Genomic DNA, 19,931 nt, shown 5'->3' on the forward strand with positions numbered 1-19,931 from the left:
CCACAGGAGAACACAGGTGAAAACCTGGAATAATTGTTCAATCTAGAATATGTCTTACCTGTGAATTGTAGTTATCAGTGAGGTAAGTCAATTGCCTTCCCTGAAAATCTTTACAAACTTGAAAGACACCTCTTAATCAAGTTGTGTTAAGTGTGGTCCTGAGAAAAGACGGTTTCCATAACCTGCAGGGATTTCTTTTCACCAGAGGGTTTGGCAAGACTATCGTGAGTTTAGAATAACAAAGTCAACACCGAAAATTCGCTTTATTATATTTTGATTTCACAGAAGATGTAGACTTGTAAATAACAATAGGTCTTTGTAACAATCTGTGTGACACTTTTATTAGCTTGTGGAAGTGGGAGGTTTGGTTAAACAAGAAATCCATGTGAATATCAGGAAAAAAAAAACTAGAGCTGGAACAACTACAATTTAGAAAAATAACGATCATGTTGGGCTTTGCAAACCACCTGTCACCTTGCTGATCCCCAGAAAAATGTAAAGAACATTCTCATGGATGAGTGAAAATTTTCTCTGCCTAGGTAAGGAGAAGGTCAAAATCAGCACACCTTAGCTGTCAGCTTACACCAGAGGACTGCTTTGCAGGTCAGCACAGACCTGACAAAAGCAATTTACCAGCTTTGGAACTGGGAGGTCTATTTGTTGAGAGTACAACTCTTGCTCTTAAGATAAGGAACTCAGGTTGAAGTACAGTAAATAGACAAAAGAATGGTTCTGGTCCACTGGACACCTCTCTGAGCCTTTATTTTGAGAGTGGGCAAGAGGGGAGATAAATGTTCTTCAGCTGAGCGAGACAACACCGGCCCCAGGCCAGCCTTTAATAAATGAGAAGTAATAACAATATCCTGGCCTGAAAATACTGTCAAGCCCAAGCGCATGCACGGTCATGTTGGCTGCCTCTGAGAGAGAGGCCTGCTGTAGGTCTCAGAGAGTCAATGTAAGATTCTTTAATAAGTTAATAAGGCCGAGAAGTGCCAATGTGAAGTTGCATTTTCTGACTTTAAAGCTACCTTTCTTTGAAAAAGAAACGTGATACCTGATGTTCTCAAACATCGTAATAACTCCGATAAAAAGGCAAATCGTTGTGACAATTGAAAACATCTCTTGAAATTAACCTTGGCAGCCTGGAGCACAGCTAGACAACAGGTATGGACAGCTGAGCAATGGCCCGAGGCCCTAAGGCTCAGGGGCCTCCAGATGCCTTGGAAGTAGGTGCTGGGAGGGGACAGGGAAGCAACAACAGAAGGAAGGGTGGAGGTTACCCACTAGAGCTGAAAAAGCCACTCTCCACCATCACCAGACTCAGCTGGTCTCTTGGCAACAGCTACCTGGCTCGTTCCCTCTCACTCCCCCTCCCATGATCAGGCCACGTGCAGATTAAATTGCCATTTGGTGGATCCTTCTGGGATGCTCATTTCAATCTAGTGACACCCATAAAAGGCAGAGCGGATAGGCGGTGTTCTATGCCTGGGGTTGCCCTATGCCTCTCCCACTCCCATCCTGAAGTAACTGTGGTCCATTAACAGGCCAGGGCCCCCATCCTTGAGGGGCACAGAGCCAGAGCCAAGTGTGGTCATGGCACTGGGGGCGTTTGTGCTTGAGTTTAAACCATTTGAGGGGATAAACTGGTCTCTTAAGGCAGGGTGTTAATGCTTTCAGAGCATGAGGGACTGTCCAGGACGCTGTAACTAGAATACACATTGAAAAGCGTGTTCGCCGAATACCAAGATCAGTCGGCACCACAGACCAATTGAGAGAGGCAAATCTATTGAAGAAAAAAACCCATTTGCTAAGTCTGAGAATCATGTGCAAGTATATCTTTATTTAAGAAAACTCCAGTGAACTAGTGAAGATCTCCTACTGTGTGGAACGTTTTCAGAAATGGCAGAAAAATCAATAGGCATCATCTTGAGCTTAGATAACTTCCACTTATAATAAGATATTTACTGGGAGGGAATTTGTAGGGGGATTTGACCTGAATGGATTCCCTCATTATTTTGTTTTGGGTAATTCATGCCATACATTCCCTTAAAAGCCTGGATAATCAAGAGTTTAGTATCTTTTAGAGTCATGAAATATTGATCCTGTACCAAGCCCTAAAGAAAATAAGTTTGAAATTATCTTCACCTTTTTAAAAATTTGGAGATTTTCTCTTTCAGAAGTAAAAGCAGAGAAAAATATTTCACTCTCCTATTTTACTCTCCACAGTGGCTTCATCTACTGCCACTGGAGATGGCTGCCATAGTTTCTCTCACAAAATAGGACAATTTATGCAGCAAGAGGCAGTTTATGAACAAGGGGACATGGACGTGCCTTGTCCCCTTGCTCCTTATCAGGAAGGATGCATTTCAACATAAGAAGAAAGTCAGATCTAAGCATGCCAGGGATAAACAAACAAACAAACAATGAACATCCCCTCAAGATGCTAAAATTGCTTAGAATCCACCAAGTTAATTCTGAGACAAACTAGTTTCATTTAATAGATAAAGTGCTTAACTTTCTTGAAGACTCTTAGAGTGTGGTCCTGTTTGTGGGAGTGTCGGGGTAACGGCTGGTATTTGTACAGATCCCTTCACTTCTCTTGGTCTCAGTTTCCCCAGATACAGGCTGAGGGGAGCTAAGATGTCCTCTAAGATCCTTTCCATGTCTAAATATATCCATGGATTTATGACTTAACAGTTCATCCAGCAGGAAGGGGGGCTGATGGCTTTGGGATCCCCAAGAAAGTCCCTCCATCCTCCCACAGCAAGCTTCAGTGTAACTAAGACTGAGTTCACCTGTTCGGCCTCCCACTCACCCCCCCTCCCCGCCCCCAGACCCACACTGGGCTCAGAGCAGCTACCACCACGCTCCATTCCTCCCACCCTCTGAATCCATAGAATAAAAAGAAGGAAGAGCCACTTTGGAAAAATTAGACAGTTAATTTTAGGGTTTGGGAGTGAGTGAAAAGAGATGAATTCTGTCATTTTTAAGAAAGCTAGGAGGCAAATATCATTATGACAAAGCACTCCAGAGGGTTGATTTCCAAGAGGCTTGGTGTAAATGTCCTGCTGTAAATCAAGGATAGAGAACCTGAAGGCCAAAGTATCAAAGGGTAAGCAAGCATCAGTAATTTGACACCAGACGCCTGTAATGAATCATCCTGTTAGTTAATGTAGCTCTGTGAAGAGATCACAGTTAGAACTAGAACCTAACTGGAGGGGGGTGATGAGGAGTACCTTCGTGTATTTCACCCTTCTTTCATCTGATACATCTTTCATCTGATAAAATGGGGCAGGCAGCCTGTCCATTTTCCTTGGATGTCATCTTTCGGTTTAGGGCAGAAGCCGGCCACAATTTGCATATTGATGTTCCCATAATTACAGCTGAGTCCCTTAAATATAGTCTCCAAGTTACGATTTGTTTGCAATATAATACACTAGGGTTACCAACTTTATAAGCAAGGCTATGTGTTATTTGCTTGAGGCTATGGTATCTTGTCATCTTGTAAGCGTCAGATGAACACAATTAAATATGACAGGTCTTTACAATGTGCTTGAAGGGTGACAGGAACTAGTTGATGCCCCTTTGCGCACACGGCCAAGTTCTTTTAGTCATCCACTTATGGTAGGGGCTGTCCAGGCGTGACCTCGCTCTGGAAACCTCTCTGTCAGCATTTTGGTTCCCTGGTCTTGTCATCCCCAAAGTTTTCATTCTTAAAGCCATTTCAGTTACAGAATTCCATGGGCCACAAGCATCACACCAGGTAGGAATTTCATTCCCCCCCTTCCCCCTTATCTGTACAGACGTGTTTTCTGACATTCCACTCACTAGGTTACTTTCCTCCATCTTCACTCAACAGTTACAGAATACTGCCAGATCATCAGTTTTCTTTTAAATTCCCTTCAGATTCTAAGTGATCTCATTCCCTAAAAAGTTCTTTATATTGAGTGGACAGTAATACAAAGCAATCACTTTCTGAGGCTTTTGCTATTGCACAGACTCCAAACTGTACCAAAGGACAACAGACCCACCTTGTCACGTCAGATTTTAACATGACAACAAATGCCTTGAAATGCGAGCATTTGAAACCTAAAGTTTATTGAAAGCCATTTTTCTCCAGCCAATTACCAATCACCCCAGAGGTGGTGGCTGTGAAAATCACTTGATCAGGCAATAGCCTTGCTTGGTCTTTTCAAGAATTAAAGTTACTTCAGTAGGGGTTTATCCTGCTTTCTACACTTTACCCTCTGGACAGAAGTATGGAATTTCTTAACTGTGAACATTTGTTGGAAAACACAGAGGAAGCTCCGTTGAGACACTCTTTTTCCCTCTGGCCAACTGTTCTAGAAGAGGAAATGTCTAGGTGGGTAGAGACAGTGGTCTGGGCCCACCACCCCTCCCCCCACAACAGCCTGTCACGACCAGGAAGAGACGTGCCTCAGGGTGCCGGAAGTCGGAGAAAATAGGGCATGCTTAATGTGCAGCGTGTGGGCCCCGTCCTGGGCCCCCAGGGAGCGGGAAGAGGCTTCCGTAGAGACGAAGGCCACGTGCCTAAGGAAACATCTCCCAGAAGGAACCCAAGAGCCCAGCATCCTTGCAGATCCACTGGAGTCCTTGTGGGAGGGAAGGCGGGCGGTGACCTCCGCTGGGGTCACGTGGGAGCCGCCCAGTCGGGGCTCTTCGGGGCCTTGCACGTGTGCACATCCAGGGCTTCCAGGCAGTCCTGGCAGCGCACAGCACAGCACCAGTGGAACTTACACTCGCACTTGGTCATCCGGGTGACGTGGGAGGTGTCATAGCCTCTCCCACAGCACATGACTTCGCAGCTGTCCATGCCTCGGGAAGTCAGGTTGCACACACGGCCTGCTGTACCCGGGGAGCCTGGAAGACAAGCCAGGGGGTGTCACTGAAATGGTGTGGGTGGAACACAGTATGCTTCGAGAGGAAGAGGTACGGGGTCATCCTCCAGGACGGGGCCCTGATGCCACCTCACCACATCCTGGGGCTGTGCCACCAATTCTGTGGACCCACGGAGCGTGTGTCAACCCTGGGGGCAACGGCAGTGAGCGCCACGTCCAGGAAGAATGGATGTGAAGCTTTGGAGCTGCCTTGGACATCCTGACTCCAGCATTCCCACTTCTAAGTTGGATAAGCTTTTCAGATTATCCTTACCCAGCCTTAGATTGATGGGTCACTGAAGGGGCAAGGTCAGATCAGGATGAAAGAAGGAGCCCTACTAGTCCTCTCTCTCCCAGCCTTAAATCACATTAAGGAAGCAGTGGCCAAAGTTAGCTCTGCTGGAATTTGTTGGGGTATGGAACCCTCCAATGGTGGGGATTTTGTCTCCCTGGATCTGATTACACTGGCTTATTAGAAAGACAAGAGAACTCTGGTTGCTGAAGGGCAGGTGTGGGCATCATTTGTGTAAGGCCTTGAGGAGGGAGCAATGCCCAGCCGGGTTTATCTTCCGTGCTTTGGTCTAGTGGGTCATCTAGATGTACGTGAGACACCTGGCTGAAGCCAGGATTCTAGGTCTTTGATAAACAAAACTGGTATTAAAAGCCTGTTAGAAATGACTAGTGGACATTGTCTTAGTTAATTAGGATGATGCTTGCTGTTTGGCAATTCATATTTACGTATTTGTTTCTCAAAGAATCTCAAAGCTAGGAAGCCTCTTAATTGTTCTTTTCTTGGGGAGGCACCCAGAGTTCTTTTACAAGAGCCTTATCTGGTAACAACCAAGTGTAATGGACACTTTTAGAGAGTCTGCTCAGCTTACAATGATCCTTTCTGCACAGAGCAGGGCACCTGGCAGCCATGGTGAACAACGTGACCCTGCTCTGTTGGCAGCAGGTGACTGGGCCAGGGGTGAGCACCGGACTCGAGCTGGGCCAGTGAGGTAGATTTCCCTGAGGATTTGTGGTTCTGATGGGGACAGTACAAATTCCAAGTATAAACAGCAGCCATTGGCAGCCATGTACCATGATGAGGTCTGTGGACGAGAAGACATCACAGAGAGACGAGAACGAGGCAGATGTACAGAGACAGTGAGGATAAGACATGGAAAGAGAATGCTGCCCAGACCCTGGACTGTTTTCTGGACATTTCTCTCTGAGGTCTGGCTGCATTCCAACCTTTGGATACCTCGAGAGACTGTTTCCTTATAATAAATTTCACCTTTCAGCTTAAAGCACTCAAGTTTCTATTACTTGCAATTGACAATCCTAAATAACCAACAAACCTAAAGAAGCTAAACTCTTTATTAAAAACAAAACAAAACCAAAAAAAACCCACCTTTTATCGGGATGAAGACAGTGGCTTCATTTTCCATTCCTCCTTCAGTTAACTAGGAATTTTTCCCTCTTCATAACTCCTGCAGTGCCTCGTGACTCTGTGCTTATCACATTCCGCCCTGTGTTCCAATTATCTATATAAATGTCATGTTGCTCTGCCTGTCAAGAATGACCAAGGAAGCAGCCAGGTTCAAGCAGGGCATGGGGTCAAGAAGAGGAGTAGGAGGGGCAGGACTTGCTCTGCGTGATCAGACCACTGACATCAGGAAGACAGGCAGGGCAATTTCATAAGGGCAGGAAGGACGGCGAAGGGCCGGAGTCAGGGTGGCGGGTGGGTCAGCCAGGGATGGCCCTGAGCCTCCATCGTGCTGAAGAAGCAAAGCGTTGGAAGAGACAGCAGCTGGGCCTGGATTCGGGGCAACCATCGGGACAGTACTCAGAATTCCTGACTGTGCAAAAAGGACTGGCTGCTACACGCTGCCTTTCTTAACAGCAGACCCCTTTACTCAATTCAGCAAACGTTTAGCGAACGCAAACATGTGTCAGACACTGTGCGGCTACCTGGGGTTCCTGGCGGTGGCCATGAGGAAATAAAAGAATTAGGATTCACTTCCTATTCTCAGGGAACTCATGATATAATGAAGAGATAAATATGTAAAGAGTTATTTCCACTACTTCAAGATAACTGCTCCATTTGCCAAAGACCTACTGTAGCCAACGGTAGAGTTTTGTGAAAACACCACTGCAAAGCTCAAGACAGTAGAGAGGTTATTTAGGGCTTGGACAAGTCAGGGTTCAAATCCTAGCTTTACCATATATCAACTGTGTGACCTTGGGCACTTTAATCTCATTAAGATTCAGTTTCCTCCTATGCAAAACTGGGATAAAAACAGTTCCTTCCTCATAGGGCTGTGGTGGGGACTGAATGAGATTCTGCCTGGAAGCACCTGGCATAATAAGTGCTCAATAAATGTTAACCATTCATTCACTTAACAAGTGTTTAACAAGAGTGCCTACTATGTGCTAGGCACAGTTCTGGGAGCTTGGGCTGCTGTATCAGTGAACAAAGCAAAGATCCTGCCTGCCTCGAGGAGTTTATGTTCTAGGGGGGGTAAGCCAAGCATATTATAATAATGATAGTTATTAGTAATAATAGTAGAAAACAGGATCAGAAAAGGAGCTGTTAGTGGTTTTGTAGAGGAGGTGGCATTACAGATATGACGTGAAGGATGGATAGAAGATTTGAAGGGGCGAATGGGGTGACAGGCATTTCTGGCAAGAGAGAACCTCCCAGCAGAAATTCAGAGGTCAAGGACACAAGAGACTGTGCAGATTCAACGTGGCCGAGGCAGAGGGTGTGTGTTAGGCAAAAAGCACGGAAAGAGAGGTTGAAGCAACAGGTCAAAGAGTCTTCCTGCCTTGCTGCAATTTGGATTTTATTCCTTGGTGGGTGGTGAGCCAGTCCAGATTTCTATTCAGGGAAAAATATGTTGAAATGATAAATCTGGAAGAGTGGCTTGGGGCAGGGAGGTATCTTGAGGCTGTTGGATTAGTCCAGGCAAGAGATAATGAGTGGAGACAGAAGTGGGACAAATACAGGATGGGTTGAAGAGGAAGAATCACTAGGTCTTGGTGACTCACTGAATTAAAGGGTGAGTTGGATGGTGGGGAGTGTCAAGTAGGAAAGGACTGAAAACTGTTCATCTGGTTCAACAATAAGGAGGTAACTCATGCCTTTTGATGAGAGCAGCTTCAGTGGAGCAATACGGATGGGTGCAGTGGATTGAAGAGTGAACAGGAGGAGAGGCCAGGTGATGATAGAGTGTGGGCAGTTTGCAAGAAGCTTGGTGATGAAGTGGACAGAAGAGCAGAGCTGCAAGGAGTGATGAAGCTGAAGGTGGAACTTTAAGGTGATTTCAGGCCATTACGTTGATTGGTAGTTTGCTATGCAGCAGGAGTTACCTGATACATTGTGTAGGTTTTCATTTATATAAAGTACAAAAGTGGGGAAAACTAGTCTGTGCTATTAGAAGTCAGGGTAGTGATATCTCTTGGGGAGGTAGTGAAAAGGGGCCTGAAGGAGGCTTCTGGAATACTGTTCTCTTCAGGTTCCTGATCTGGGCACATGTTACCTGGGGGTGCTCATTTGAGACAGTTCACTTAGCTGTACACATGTGGTACACGCACTTTGCTGGATGCATTTTATATTTCAATAACAAGAAGAGAAGGGGGAGGGTAAGGAGGGAGAGGAGCAGGAGGCAGCAGCTAAGGCCACAGACGCAAAGACTTGGAAGAGTGTTGGCCGCAGCTGGAGGGCAGTGCTCAAAGGGGACAGTGGCAGGAGATGAGCCAGTGACGTGGGTAGAAGCTGCCTGTGAAAGGCCGTGTGTCACAGGTCAAGGGGTTTACGTTTTAACCAAGGGCAGAGGAATGCTATTGAGAGTTATTACACAAAAGGGAGACGTGATTTTACTTGTATTTCAGAAGAATCACTATGGGTGACTGGATTGAAGGGGGGCCAGGGTGAAGGCCAGGAGACAAGTTAGAAACCAATAAAGCACTCTGGGCAGGACATGATGTGGCCTGGATGGAGACAGTGGTAGTGGGAATGGGAGAGGTTAACGGCCTCGAGGGAAGCTGAGGCGGCTGCACCTCAGGACGTGGTGATTGACCGGACAAGTGGCTGAGAGGATGAGGGGAGTGGAGAGGCGCCCCCAGGCTTTGGCGGGAGTGCCGGGGTTTACGCGGGGGACATTCCCTGAGGTGGGGGACACCTGGGCGGGGCAGGCTCTGGGGAAAGATAACGAGCTTAGTTTTCAGCATGTTGAGTTGGCTGTGACTGTGTGCCATACAGGTAGGAATGGTCACTGAAATCCTCTCTGGGACTCAGGAGAGAGGTCAGGATGGAGACGCCGATTAGGAAATCTTTGGCAGAGGTGGCAACTGAAGCCTTGGGTGTGAGTGAGACCCCTAGGGGGTGTGAAAAGTGCTCTCACCTGCCATCTCAGAGGTAACTGAGTTTTGACCTTTTATGTGTTTTGTTCATAAGCCCTGCACATCAATAAGTATTCCTCACTTCCACTGATATACATTTATCAGAATATAAATACATAACCATGCAATTAGAATTCTTTATCCCCTTTGGGGCTGTGGGGCCCAGGGGCCAGGACTGGGAGGCCAAATGTCTCATTCCTGAATCAGGCTGGGGGCCTTTTACTGACATTGAACTCCGTGGTCTTTCCCCGGCGGCTTGCAAGCCTAAGGACGTCGAATCTTGTGGTCTAACTCAGCCTGGACTAATGGTCCTGGTGGGTTTTGTCCCCCAAATGCAGCAAACTGAACTAGACTCCAACTGAACAGAAGGTTGTCCAGTGAAGTGGCCTCAACACCATCCAAACTCTGAGGGGAGCAAAGCGATGGCCGCTGGCAAGAGCTTAACTAGGAAGTGGTTTCAGAAAAGGAGACAAAGACTCTGGCACTGAGCTCTCTCCGCAGTTCAGTGTTCAGCTACACAATGCTGGAATTCACAATGAATCTGAACCTACCACTCTCCACTGGCTGCCCAAACAGGGCATAATGAAGGCCCAGAAGAAAATGTGAGATGGGTTTTTGAAGGTTGAGAGCCACTGATGTGAGAAGGCTGTGGGGTGCCAGCCTGGAGCAGCAATGGCCCCTCTGAGGGGTCAGCGGCACCAGGATGGGCCAGCCGAGGGGAGGATGAGGCTGCCTAGTGAAGGACTACAAACTGGCCCTGCTTTGGGGTTTGGATCTCATTAGATCTGATGACAGACTGCAGGGAGGAAGGGCAGTTTTGACACTTGCTGCCATTTGAGCAGAATATAGAGCCATTTCATCAAAACCCTGAAAAGAGAGTTTGCCAGAGTGCAGAAGCTACACAAAACTTGTTGGTTTTGCTTCCTGTATTGAAATTATAATAAGGACTCATTATTACAATAGGGCTCTACTGTCTTAGGGACTTCCCATTAGTGTTTGCAAGACAGAAAACATCACCATCACCATTATTCTTGAAATAAAAAGAATCAAGACTATACGTATATATATATATATATATACACACACACACACACACACACACACATATATATATATATATATATATATATATATACAAGATTATACACATATATGTGTATGTGAGAGACAGAAAGAGAGAGAGAGCGCTCACACGTGCTTTATGAAAAGGAGCCACTGAGTTTTATGACCTGGCTCCTTGTTTAGTTCTGAATATTTGCGACATATACTTTTAGATCTCTTTTTCTAAATAATATACCAGCTAATTAAATAATGAGTCACTCATTAGATGATCTGATGATCCCACCTAGGCCATAACAAGAGCCCTGGGGAAATAAAGCCAGCTACACCTACCAGAAGAGCCAGTTTTCACATTTTCAAAGCCAGATAGAGCTGAAGTTCTTCTATCCTTTCTTTTCTTCTCTTTTTTCCCCTCTTCTTTCTTTTTTCCCCCTCTACCTTCTTTTTTCCCCCTCTACCTTCTTTTTTATCCTCTTTCTCTCCTTTTTGTTCATAACCGGGGCCAATATTTGTGGAGCACTTACACAGGCCAGGCCCTGTGATAAGCCTTTGCCTGCATCATCTCATTTAATTCTCATAAGTGCTTATAAAGTAGGTACTATTATCATCACTGTTTTGGAAATGAGGAAACAGAAGGTCAGAGGGGTTAAGTGACTTGCCCGGGATCACACAGCAAGCAGGTGGCAGGGTCAGGATTTGGAGAAGCCTTGTCTGACTCCAGAGTTGGAGCTCTTGACCTTGTGATTTGGCCTCGTGTCCCGCCAGGCCCCAGAAAGCAGGCTCATGTGTAACAGTATGTGATCAGTGCTTTAGCAGATTTCCTGTTCTCTCCCTTCATTATTTTATTAACTGAAGAACTCACAAAGGTCCTGACATATAACTCTTTTGGAGGGGACCTTTTCCTCCAATGCATGATAGGCCATAGACAATTAGGACAACCGAAGTTTTGTGAGAAAGTGAACAAGGCTTGTTAACATGGTATTTGTAGCTTACACTGCATTTTTCCCGTACTGATATTCCTGTTGGATTCCTGTCACCTTTTTGAGGAATGAGACAGACTAAATACTTTGCAATACCAGAATGCACATCTCCAAAACACACGTGCTCCCAAGTTGGTTCTAATATATGTTGCTGATGTGGCCGCAACTGAAGACTCTGGGAGGAACCGTCCCTAAACAGAACTCTCTGGTTCAGGAAAGCCTACAGCACCAATGTGCATCTCACCAAAAATGAAATGGCATAGCTCGATCGCTTACCTAACTCTTCTCAGACTTCATTCTAAGATTCTCTGCGCCATTTCCAAATGCCTAATTGATCTTTATGGGTCAAATATTTTCATCATACAATATCTACAAAGCCTGTGTGGCTGGCTTTAAAAATACTTCAAAGGAGAAATTTTAAAAATATTTTTGAGTAATGGCCCTAATATTAGTCTCCCCAATTGATAGGTTAAATGGATAAACAGATATTTAGATGCTTCAGATTTAACATGTTTATTTAAAAGATCATTTATATTGCTTTATAATGTTATTTCTTACTACACTTTGATTTACTCAGTTCACTTAAGAGAAGTGACAAGTTGGAAGCTCTTCTCCCTGACTTCCCTTTGCTTTAGGTTTGTGAAGTGTGCCCAGATGTGTGACCTGCCTGGGTACAGATCCCAGTCCCCAGACACAGTGGTGCAGACTCAGGCTCAGTGGACCCAAACCTTCATCTATCATCTTCATACCGCGCTGTCATCAGATCATCGGCCTAGAGTCAGTGCCCGTAAAATCCGGGCAGTTTGTAACCATGGGAAGGTATGGGTTCCAGCCAGATGAACCTCTCTCCTTCCACAGGTGTTTTCCTCACCCTGATTCACACAAGAGCTCACATATGCATGGGAAAAAGATGAAGAATCAGAGTTTCTAAATCACGTAAGTTTGGGACCACATAATGCCCCTTTGGTGAAGCAGTGCTGAGGGAACTTTACAGAATCAAGCATCCCATCCCCAGAGCTATAAAATTAATGGTGGAGTCAGGGTTCCCAGCGCAAAAACACTTCTGTCTCCCCTGACATGCATCTTCTTGACAGCAGAGGAGGATGGAGGGCTTTTGCTAATAGTTCCCAGACCCACACCTCAGGGACCTGGAGAAAGGGCACTCCCTCTTGCGCTCTCTCTCTCTCTCTCTCTCTCTCTCTCTCTCTCTGGATGGGCCTGTATCTTTGGAAATTCCTGCCACTCCAGGCTGACAGAAGCCCATATGTTGACCGTTAGGGCATAAGGCAAGATTCACTTAAGCCCGTCATCCAATAGGCTGTTTCTCCTCTGGCTGACTTACACGTTGTCATTCACAACACAGATTTATTGAGGAAAGAAAAGAATGTTAAAGAGCAAATGTTAGAGACCGCACATTCATCTACTTGGAAGGCTTCCCCCTTCCTCGCATCAGTGATTGCAAAGCTAAAGCGGGGAAGGACAAAGTCTCTCCACTTATCTCAGAGGGTTTTACTCAACATTTTCATAATAACTAGGACAGGTTTGACTGGCACAGGAAAGCATGTCCCATTAAATTAGCAAATCCTATCGTGGAATTAAAGTTGTTGAGGTTAGACGTGTCAAGGTTTTCCATATCTGGCACTAGCTAGCCTACCCAAGTTCATTTCCCACTGCCCTCCACCCATGTCCTCTAATCAGGCCATCTCCTGAAGAGACTTTCTGATGTCACAGCCGTGTAGACTGTTTGCTCATAAGAGTTACTCTCATCTGCTGCACTGGACTTTCCTCGAACTCCTTTAGATTGAAAGTCTTCCCATCCTTCAAGATTCAGGCCTACTTCAGCACCTTTCATAGAGCGCTCCGTGGCTGCTCCAAGCCCGCCTGGACCACCTTCCTGAGTCCTATAACGTCAGCACGTCAGCCAGTAGAGCTCATACACTGTTTTGAAATGTTTGATGATTTCTCATGCATCTTGCTTCCCAAGGACAGCATTAGGCCTTATATTTCTTCTATATACTGCATAGTGCTCAGGTGGTCAACATATACTTCCTGATTTATTAAATATTAAAATCAATTCCTTAAAAATTAAGATCAGCCTTCCCTTGCCAAAGGAAGGCACACTTCTCCAGGGAGGGGTTACCCAGTCCCCAGGCACTATGGGAGAATAGACTAGCTAAAAGCCAGGTTTTTACTCAAATTATCTCACTTGATACACAGAGAATATATACAAGAAATGTGGCACATTTTTAAATGACAGAAATTCAAAATGACAACTTAAGAGAGTCTGTGGCATCAAGTTCAGGTTGTGTTATTGCAAACTTAGAGTAAGATTAATGAACAACTCATTCATTCATAATTGAATCATGGGAACCTTAGGAATTTCTAGGTGAAATACATATCTTAAGAGACCCTGAGAAGTTAATTTGCCCAAGACTACCCAATTAGTAATCAGTAGAAATAATAATAGGTAGCACCAAAGTCTCCTAGTCTATAATACAGGGCTCTTTCCCTAGGAATATGAAATTTGCATATTTTAAAAAGGAGATTTACCACACTAGCACAAAATAGGTTTCAGGGGGAAAGCTTAAAGGAAGTAAGCAAATACATTATTTTAAAGTACTTAAACATTCTTTTGCTTGCAACACATTAATATGGTAATTAGAGATAATTTTTTTCTATTTCCAAAAAAAGTAAAGGATGTCTATTTGGTAAATCCTTTGTTGTTAGTAGTTAAATTATGTCAAAGATTTCAAAATAAAAAAATTTTTTTTCTGCAATTTTCTTTCTTTTGAAAGAAAAAAATTCCCTTTTTAAAAAAATTTTCACAAATTCAATCTGATTGTTACTTTCAACTAATTCAAATTAGGGTACTTTTTAGTGTATCCTAAAAGTATAGTAATTCTAGCAAATCTATATTCCAAAAGGTAATGCAGATTTATAGATCATGCCTATAACATAAAATAGCACTGGAGGTAAAAAGTATTTTGCTATGTTAACGATGAAATCAGATGAACTACCCAGTAATCCCACTGATAACAGTAAATGAAAAAGGCCCCCCCAATGAGTAAAAGAACTGAGTATGTGGTGGCAGCTAAAAGCAACAGAGTCTGCTGCTGCATTTATTTGAGACCTTTTATCTCATCCAAGGAAATGGGCAGCCAGCAGCATCTTAAGCTCTGTAAATGTCCCACTAATGCAGCTGAATATGAGGAAAAATTCCATTTAACACTTAAGCTTAAATGGGAATTTTCACAGGCTGTGTATTATAAAGTAATCAGTGATGAGTGAAGACGTGCTTAGTAATTACCTGTCAAAGGAAAGTAATCTTTAAGCTATGACACTGCACCAATATAAGAATCCACCTAATATGATGAACATATTTTATGTTGTTTATAGCTTGCCATTTAATTCAATTCAACACATGTTTATGTACTAGATGCCAGGGATTCAGTGGTGAACAGACATATAGTTCCTGCCATCATGGAATCAGAATCCAGTGGGACAGACAGGAAAAATGGTGACTTAGAAGCTTCACCAATACATTTTTCATATCATTCTCTCCTGTTCTAGCACTTTTGAGGTATCAGTTCATGAAATTTCTACAATAAAGCTCAACACAGAAAGGAATGAATAACTGATTCTTTACTTTTCAAAGTGACAAATGTAAGGTAAGACCTTGTAATAGTGCAATGGAGTGAGGACTGAAACCTAAGAAAATCACATTCCTGTCCAGGCAGGGTTCCCCAGCACCTAGCCTGAGTCTCCTTGCCTGCCACCCACCTGGCTCGTCCACAAGGACAAGGAAGCCTATGAAACCACGAGGGCAAGGACCAAGTGTGTCTACCTCATTTTTGCATTCCTGGGGCTTATCGTAGTTTCTGGCATACAGAAGAGGCTTAATAAATATTTGTTCCATGACGAGATGAGGGAGCTCAGGTGTCCTGGTGGGAATTGTACATTTAGTATCAAAACAAGGTCCACCCACTGCTATTGGCTGACATGGTGTTCCCTTGTTTTTCATCAGGTCACAAGCACAGCAGTCAGAGGTTCTGCAAACCAGACCACACCACAGGGCAGGTCTAGAACACCAAACTCTGTAAGCCGTGGTTGGAGTTGTGTGTTCCCATGGGTACTGAGCTGTTTGCTAAAGATGATTAATGAGGAAAAAACTGTGATACCCGAGGGAGGTCTTACATCGTTCACAGCCTGCAGCTCTCAGCCAGGTACAGGTAACCTCCGATGGTGAGAAAGTTCACTTCGAGTATTTCACTTTTACGAAAGACCTACACTGGTACCTGTTTTTTTTGTTGTTGTTAACTGGAAGAAATCCCAAGAGAATTTTCGCTTTTACAAAAAAAGGCGAAAAGTGAAAAGAGCGCTCAGCGTTTGTTTTTGCAGCAAGCTGTTAGAGAGGCAGCGCACACCTGAGCAGCAGGGGTGACCCCCCCCCCCCATCAAGCTCCCCAGGACCCACACAGCATCTCAGCATCAAGGCGGCATCACTTTGAAAGGAGTCTGTGAGGATTTGTGCTTTATCTCAATTTATCTTGTGCGTCTATTAGCAAGATGTGTCCTAAGGTAATTGCTTATTCGCTTTACGCCATTTCGGCTTACGAAAGGTTCCATGGGAAGGCTCTACTTCCAGACAGTGAGGGAAACCTGTATCGGGTTTTCAGCAACAAGTTAAACAACTGTTGAACTCCATTTGCTTTTTGTACTTGACTGGACAAGAGGCGGAGGGTTGCTTGTTTTCTACAGTGGGAGAAGAGACCTCAGGGTGACCTCTGGCCCAGGTCAGGGTTTTTACAAAATAACCAGTGAAAGTGGCCTGTGATTAGGTGCAGACGCTGCCCCGGAGAGGACAGCAGCATTCCTTAGTTAGCGATGCACCTATCTCTAACTTAAGGGTTTCTTTGATTTACAGATGCCTGGGGCAATAACCAGAGGAGATAACCACAGAACCACCCTTCCCAGAAAGCCCAGTTCCTAGATCTGCCCTCTCGTTTGGCCTGCAAAATGTCACATGCACAGCATCACATGGCTGTACCTACTCTCCAAATCTCTGGGGAGTATTTATAGTTGAACATCAGAGCACTCACCTTCTTCAGTTGAAGACTGGGGGAAAATGTCTTTTGTTATTATTGTTGCCATAAGAAAATCTTCCTTAATCAGGTTTTGAGCTTATCATTTCTTAGGAGCAACTGAAGACATTAACACTCTGGAAGGGCTTGTCATTGAAAGGGGCTTCCAGGCAACCTGAGCTGGACATGGGTCAAGTCTCTCCACCTCCCACCTCCCTGCTTTGTGGGCACCTCATCCAATTATGTTCTGTGTCCTCGTGCTGCCTCTTTATTACACAGCCCCCCAGTCACTACCATCAAATTTCAGGAAGTAAGGTGAGAAGAGTATAGATTTCAGTTTTGACTTTATTTATTTTGTTTTGTTTATCACTTACAGGCCATGAAATCTTGGGCAAGTTAACTTTTCAGAGGCTCAGTTTCCTTCTCTGTAAATGGAGGTAACAGCTGTGAAGATTCAGAGAAAATACACATAAAGCTTGTAGCCCACGGCCTGATTCTCAGTAGGAATTCACCCAAAGTTCCCATCACCTTTCCTCACCTGAGGTCTGGGTCTGTTGTCACCCAGGAATACCCTAGGGTCTTGACTCACCCTTCTGTAATTCTCACCAAAATTCACTAGTCCTGGTATCACTATTTCAGGACTTCACTAAAGGGCTGACTTGCTGATCTCTGTCAAACTAATTCCAATGGAAGCTTTGATGGCCGAGATCATTTCAGTGTGCTATTCCCAGTAAAAGAGGGTTCCAGAAAATGCAGTGCCTTAATGTGAAAGGACACCCTCTTATACTGGGTAAGTCAGGGCAGGGATATTTTTGAATGACATTTATTTAGAGCTCCTCAAATAAAAAGCTTTCTTTCCTTTGCAAGAGATCAGCTATTTAAAAAAAAATCTCTCTGGATTTCTTCTTACCTAATACTTACGGGAAAATCAGGAACCATGGACTACCTAAATCATGGATTTTTCAAATTTTGATGTGCTTGAGTTTGAAAAGCATACAGAATCTCAGGGGTTTTCCTGAGATTCTGATTCAGTAGGTCTCTGAAGAGGCCCTCACTTTGGAAAATAGTGGACTAGACCTGCAGACTTTATCCACTCCACAAACCGAAATGACAAACAAGCCGGCTTACTTCAGTCAGATTATGAGCGAATTTGAACAGGCAGCAGGTGCTGACCAGCAAGACTAAAGTCTGCCAGTTCCAAATATCTATTACTTGACAATATTCAACCTGCTTACCACCACTGCTTTTCCAAGTGCTGACAAGGAGAAGGTGCCCAATCAGTTGAATATTAAATGTGCATGATATTTTTTTATAAAAAAAAGCAAGATAAAACAAAATAACCACAACACAGCAGAGTGGGTAGTTTGAGGTGTAATCTAGGGAAAAGTTAATATCGATTTTAATAGAGCAAGTGAATATATATATATGTTATTTGATTTAAATTTTACTGCAAACTTCTGACTTATCTTAGAGCCTGGGATACCTCTGATGGTAACCCATCTTGAACATGTTCCATTTACCAGAAAACAGGTCCTTCCTGATGTCGTGTGATCCTAGTGAGGGGAGAGACTCCCTCAGTGATGTCCTGACTCGTTAACTGTGAGTGCTTCTTTAACATACACCATAGGATGTTAGCACTGACCCAAACAAGGGCGCAGAGCCCGGAGAAGGAATGCCACTGAGTTGGGCTCAGGAATCTCCCCTTCTCACAGGTCCCAGACTCTGTCACATCTCCCTGCCTCTACAATCAGAAGTTATGAGCTACTCCAGGAAGATTCCGAACCACACACTCTGACTGACTTGCTAGACTGCATTCTACAGAAATTTCCAGTAGAAAGTGGCCAGGAGAAAGCCTTGTCTTTACACAGACCAGCACAAGGCCCTTGGCAGCTATGCGAGCTGAAGGAGGCTGTCTCAGGGAAAATCTGCATCTCATACGTGTGCTATTTGTATGTGTTATTTGTCCAAATATGAACAATGAAAAAAATACTGTCAGCAATCCAAACTTTTCTCTACATGATATCAAATGCCCTGAATCATATTTTCACTAAAATAATCATCCAATGGTCAAGAGAATTCAAAAGAAATATTGCAAGTTTTCATGGATGACTCTGGCATTTTTCTAGGCAGAAAAAAAAAGGCATTAAGTGTAGTTCAGACAATTTATGACTAACCTAGGCATCTTAGTGGAAATCTGATCTAAAACAATGGAACTGGCTACTTAAAAAATAATAAGATGGCTCCTGGTTAATCAACACCAACCCAGAACCCAATTCACATCTTTTTAAATCAGAGAAGCTAAAATAAGCCTAAAATAGAGCAGAAATAAATTAGGAGAGGGGGTAAATTATATAGCCTCCCTCAGAAAGCCTGCACCTGCAGCAGTGTGCCCAGTGGCTGGTGCATTGGGAGGCAGAGTAAAATGGTTACAAGCGTGCGGAGACTCGGGCTCAAGTCCCTGCTCTGCCTCGTGCCCATCAAGAGCCCTTGGGCAAAATCCATAGCCTGCCTGTCAGAGCCTCAGTTGCCCCTCCCAGGAAGTGGGATAATAACATACCCACCTTACTCAGTGAGAGAATGTAGATCAAGCCCTAACACGTGGCAGGTGCTGCAGATATGTCTGCTATTTTAGGATCGAGAAACAGAATTGTGTTCTAATACAGGCAGTAGAAAAAGCAAAGTGTGCAGGAATAACTTAGTATCCTGAAGAGGCAGCAGGGGTTTGATTCCAAATCTCCTTTGTGGGGAAGAGAAAGTAAGGTCTTTATTTCAATGACCATCTATGAAGCAGTTAAATGTTCATCAAGCATAACCATTTGCTTCACTGTGCAAACTGCTTCAATCCAAAAAACCAGACAAGGTGTCCCGAGGAAGCAGGTCCTCTTATGTTTAAAATGAGGTTTCTGCTTCACCAGGCCTTTCACATAATACATGCCCTGGGAGAAAGGTAAGGACAATTTGCAGTGTTAAGGTTAGGAGCACAGGCTGTGGGGTCAGACAGCTGGACACCCGTCCCCTCCAAGACCAATGAGATCTTGAGCTGGTCATTCACTTTTCTCATCTGTACAATAGGGATGATGATATCCAGGGTGCTTATCTGATCTCAAAAAATAAGATGTGAATTTGGTTCTTGGTTGGTGTTGATCAACCAGGAGCCACCCTCTTAGTCTTTTTCTTTTTTTTTCAGTAATCAGTTCCAATGCACTGATGTCATAGGGAGGCGCTAAGGTTTAAATAAGACCATGTGTGCAATGGTCTCAGCCCAGTACCTGGCACACAGGAGTCAGTGCATAGTTCCTAAAATGATCCTGATGTCATCAGCCCCATGCCCGTCTGAGTAGCCTGAGGTTAAGCAGCTAGTTAATGGCAGAGAGGGACCCAGACCTCTGGGACCCTCCTGTACCAACGCACAGGTTTCTTGGGGATTCGGCGAAACTTTGGCCTGACAGGTAGGATGACTTGTTAGAGGTCGCAAAGCATGTGAGGAATGCAGCAGGGCACAGCATCTGGCCCTTTCGCTCAGC

General features: G+C 44.4%; 1 protein-coding gene across 1 annotated transcript in view; it reads right to left on the minus strand.

Moving 5' to 3' along the window:
• Window positions 1-244: 244 nt before the first annotated feature.
• WNT2 (Wnt family member 2) overlaps window positions 245-19,931 on the minus strand; it is a 47,382-nt gene continuing 27,695 nt past the window's right edge. Inside the window, exon 5 of the mRNA XM_082400123.1 lies at window positions 245-4,881. Coding sequence (XP_082256249.1) covers window positions 4,652-4,881 — 230 coding nt within the window. The 3' untranslated portion in view covers window positions 245-4,651. The remainder of the gene's footprint in view (window positions 4,882-19,931) is intronic.

Source organism: Balaenoptera borealis (assembly GCF_965194805.1).
Source record: "Balaenoptera borealis genome assembly, chromosome: 7".
In the NCBI taxonomy this organism is placed as follows: Eukaryota; Metazoa; Chordata; class Mammalia; order Artiodactyla; family Balaenopteridae; genus Balaenoptera; species Balaenoptera borealis.